The following is a 2,526-nucleotide window of genomic DNA, read 5'->3' as shown; positions in this document are numbered from 1 at the left end:
GTGGTGCTGGAGGGCGTCATGGACCACTGGCCCTGCATGGGGAAGTGGAGGTGAGGGGGGTGTCCGCCCCAGCCTGCGAGGCGAGGGTCCCGGGGTCGTGATGCTCAGGCCTTCCCCGAGGACGGGAGCCGCTTGTTGGTGGCACCGTCCTGGTCACGGCTCTCCGTGCCCCGTACAAGCTCCTCCACAGAGGAGGAAGCGCACCCCGAGCATCGCACGCCGTGCCGCGGCAGGGAAACGCGGTGCTGGGCAGGACGGTGCTGGGAGGCAGCGCTGCCCCAGGGCCCTGCCGTGGGTCTGTGTCAGACGGGCCAGCGGGTCTTACGTCTGGGAACTTGCTGATAATTACTGCAGCGGAGAGAGTCTCAGAGATGCGGGGGTACCACGGCTGGCTCTTCCGTTCACAAGGACGAGCACTGATGTTTGCTCGGTGCCGTCGCTGTGTGTCGAGTTTCAGACACGGCCGCTCCAGCGTGAGTAATTGTGTGGTGCAACGGAGCCAGCGTTCCCCGTACTGAGAATCGAACGTGTGTGAGAGAACGTTCGCGATCCCTGAGAAAAGGGGAAAAAACACTGACGTGTTGTTTGAGCGGCTGCTTTTCTTGTACAGCCATGGGTAAAATGGACATTCTTCAAGGATGTCTTCAAGGCCAGGCTGGATGTGGCTTGGAGCAACCTGGTCTAGTGGAAGGTGTCCCTGCCCATGGCAGGGGGGTTGGAACTGGATGGTCTTTAAGGTCCCTTCCAACCCAAACCAGTCTGTGATTCTATGACATTTAGTGATCGCGCGTGTTTCATCACAGTTTTATCCTTGCTTTGAGGGAGGGTGCTCCACTGCTTAACTTCAGACACCTGAAAAGGTGAACTTCATTTAGCTGATACCGTCAGTGGAGAGACGGAAACCGCCCGTCGCGGTAATTCCTCGGACATTAGCCCGGATGGGTATTGCTGGCGCTTGTGCGCAGAATTGGGCACTGACAGCAGATCTGGCACTGGTGGTAAAAGGACGGAACATGCCGTTTAGCAAACGTGGCAGCGGGCAGGAAGAAAGTTCAGCCATCCCTGGTCAAGAGACAGCAAGAGCTGGAATTACCTCAGCTGAGGAAGCGATAGTTAACTGGGCAGACAGGTTTGAGTGCTTGATCCTTGCATCCTCCCCGCTGCCTTTTGTCTCTGACTGGTTGGGTTTAGAGAAGAAACTCACGGTAGGGGAGTTCTGTGATTCTGAACAACTGATTTTGACCGATCGCCTCACATTGGTAAGAAGAGGTACAGAAGGTAACGGAACTTTCTTTATTTCAGTGTGGACTATCTCTGTCGAGTCGCAGGGTGCCGCACAGTCCCTGTGGAACTGGGTGCCCGGTACACAGATGAGGAATGGTCTCAGAAGCTCATGACTGTCCGCGACTTCATCGACCAGTACATTGTGAACAAGGTTTGTTACCCTCGCCCTGCTCCATCTCTAAGGCAGCGTCGCACCCGTGCCGCTTCCGCTTACAACAGACATGCGTGGAGGCGATGTCGGGGGAGGGGTATGCTGTAAGCGCAGCTCTGAATTAAAAGATTGGACATATTTTCAAGCTCCGAAGCCATAAATAGTTATTTCGACAATAACTAGGCTTGATGATAGGTAAAAATTGGATGTACAGCAGCTGGAATTTGATGAAAACTTTTTGCAGCAGAAGCCTGAATGGTGGAGTGTGAGGATAAGGGATCCCCAGCCAGAGGTGGAGCTCCTCTTGGTGATTAAACTGCTTAGTGAGGTCTCAGGTCAGGGTCCAAAGTCACGTGCCCCCAGCTGAAAACCATGAGGCTCATTGGCGATTGAGTGTCCTTTTACTTTCACGGCCCAGGAGAAGCCTCAGTTCTGCTTCCTTCTGGCAGGAAGGCCCACGGGCAGCGTGGATGCTTTCAGGGGGTGATGGGGGCTGCTCTGTGCACCAGCAGGGTCTGGCTCTAAGGACAGAGCGTTGTCCCAGGATTGACAGCGGAATTGTGGAGTCTCCTTAGGATTGTAGCCAGGCTGGAAGAACCAGTAGCTCCAGCTAGATGGTTTGTTGCTTGTGGGGATACATCGACACTTACAGTTTCAGTGTAGCTGGAAGTGACAGTTTCAGAAGACCCCTTACACTTACCAGCTGTTGGAACACTCTGGAACGCTGCAACAGGACCTGGGACATGGATGTTGCCCCCAAGTAAATTTTCTCTCTCTGCTGTAATTCCAGGACAGTGTGGGATACCTTGCCCAGCACCAACTTTTTGATCAGGTAAATTGAGTGACTGTTCCCTGTATTCTGAAAGTCGTTCCAGCAGACCAGAGGGTGGTGGGACCCGCAAAAAGGAATCTCGCGGAGAGGCAAGCTGTATAAAAGATCAGCTGCTCCTTTTCCATGAACAGCAAACCTACTTATTGTGGGTTTCTCTGGTTCCTGCTAAAGCAAAGGGGCTCTGAAGAATGAGAAGCCCCCTTCTTTCCCCCACCTCTCCTTCCAGGAGAATCTGCTTGCTAGGACACAAATTGTGGGG

At 53.8% G+C, this 2,526-nt stretch overlaps 1 protein-coding gene across 1 annotated transcript in view; it reads left to right on the top strand.

Moving 5' to 3' along the window:
- Nucleotides 1-3: 3 nt before the first annotated feature.
- Nucleotides 4-2,526, top strand: part of KDM8 (lysine (K)-specific demethylase 8) — a gene marked incomplete at its 5' end in the record, with an annotated part of 4,196 nt that continues 1,673 nt past the window's right edge. Inside the window, 3 exons of the mRNA XM_010150188.1 lie at nt 4-50; nt 1,303-1,435; nt 2,226-2,267. Of these exons, the coding sequence (XP_010148490.1) occupies nt 4-50; nt 1,303-1,435; nt 2,226-2,267 (222 nt within the window). The remainder of the gene's footprint in view (nt 51-1,302; nt 1,436-2,225; nt 2,268-2,526) is intronic.

This window comes from Eurypyga helias, unplaced genomic scaffold (genome assembly GCF_000690775.1).
Source record: "Eurypyga helias isolate BGI_N326 unplaced genomic scaffold, ASM69077v1 scaffold34180, whole genome shotgun sequence".
NCBI classification, from domain to species: Eukaryota; Metazoa; Chordata; class Aves; order Eurypygiformes; family Eurypygidae; genus Eurypyga; species Eurypyga helias.
This window is presented reverse-complemented; position numbering and strand designations above follow the sequence as displayed.